Below are 1,200 nucleotides of genomic sequence, written 5' to 3' on the forward strand. Positions count from 1 at the left end.
GAGCCAGTGATGTTAACAGTGAGGCAGAACGGACAGAGGAAAGGACACAGGTGCCCCAGCCGAATGGGGACACTTCTCATTATGAGCCACAGACTAATAGTGAGGTTTCAGATAGAGACACAGCAGCAACTCCACTGACGAACGGGCGCAAACGGACGCAGAGTGAAATAGATGAGGGGACAGAAGTGGCTGAAGGGGGGAATAATGGTACAGGGGAAGAGTATATGGGTGAGGCTGGTGGCATTGCACCCAGAAAACGGACCAGAACTGACAGTGAGGCAGAGACTGTCACTGTAAGTGGAGGAGGTGAGGAAAGCACAGTAGTGGAGAATGGAGTGATGGAATCAGAATAGGCTATTAAGGTGGCATTGCTTGTAGTGTTTTATTAGCAAGAGGGTACTGTCATGTGAATGACCATCAGAACAGGCAGTTACAAGGAATGGCTCTCTCTCCTTACTAGCCCTTGGTGGTAAGTTGTGTGGGCCTTGGGATATTTTGCCACCCTAGCCTGTTGGATTTCATCGGATACTACAGTCACTGTCCAAATTTTGTACAGACAGCTATTAACATTTTTGTACAGACAATTCAGAAATTTTACGAAATGTGTCAACATTGTGTATAGGCTCATCTGGACTCTCAGTGTACTACAGGCAGTCTCATGTACACTGCAGGGTTCCAGAATCTGCATCTGCCCATCCAGCCAATATACACTGCAGACAATAACAGTGAAGGCTCAGCTGCCTACCAGTTTGTGCTCAACATCTAGCCCAACATGGTGTACTTCCAGGTGTTCATGTGTACCATATATGTATTCAGTTTTATCCATGGCCATAAATGTTCTTTTTCTATACTATAGCTTCCATTTTTTATAATCTATAAGTAGGTCATATACCAGTGGAAATCTTATTTTGTATTGTTTTATGCCCTTTGTGTTGTACCCCCCACCCCCCTTCCACACATGGGTCTTGTTCATTTTTCTATTAGTCTGTAATTTACAGTAACTTCCATGCTTCATACCTAGTCACAGTGACCTACTTCTTGCATTTACCTCTGTGCTTCACATTTCAGGTTTTACAAGTAATTTTCCAATGCTCATTGGCACACTTATGTCTTGCCTCTTTTATGTTTGTACACTTTTGTATGATTAATGTTAAAACTTGTATATCCCACAAGCAGCCGTATTATAATTCAAAATATATA

The 1,200-nt window shown here is 42.8% G+C and overlaps 1 protein-coding gene across 1 annotated transcript in view; it reads left to right on the plus strand.

Moving 5' to 3' along the window:
- LOC125044574 (pre-mRNA-splicing regulator WTAP-like) overlaps window positions 1-1,200 on the plus strand; it is a 24,389-nt gene extending 23,189 nt beyond the window's left edge. Inside the window, exon 6 of the mRNA XM_047641290.1 lies at window positions 1-1,200. This exon is cut by the window's left edge and continues 186 nt beyond it. Within this exon, the coding sequence (XP_047497246.1) occupies window positions 1-353 (353 nt within the window). The 3' untranslated portion in view covers window positions 354-1,200.

Source organism: Penaeus chinensis, chromosome 36 (genome assembly GCF_019202785.1).
Source record: "Penaeus chinensis breed Huanghai No. 1 chromosome 36, ASM1920278v2, whole genome shotgun sequence".
Taxonomy (NCBI): Eukaryota; Metazoa; Arthropoda; class Malacostraca; order Decapoda; family Penaeidae; genus Penaeus; species Penaeus chinensis.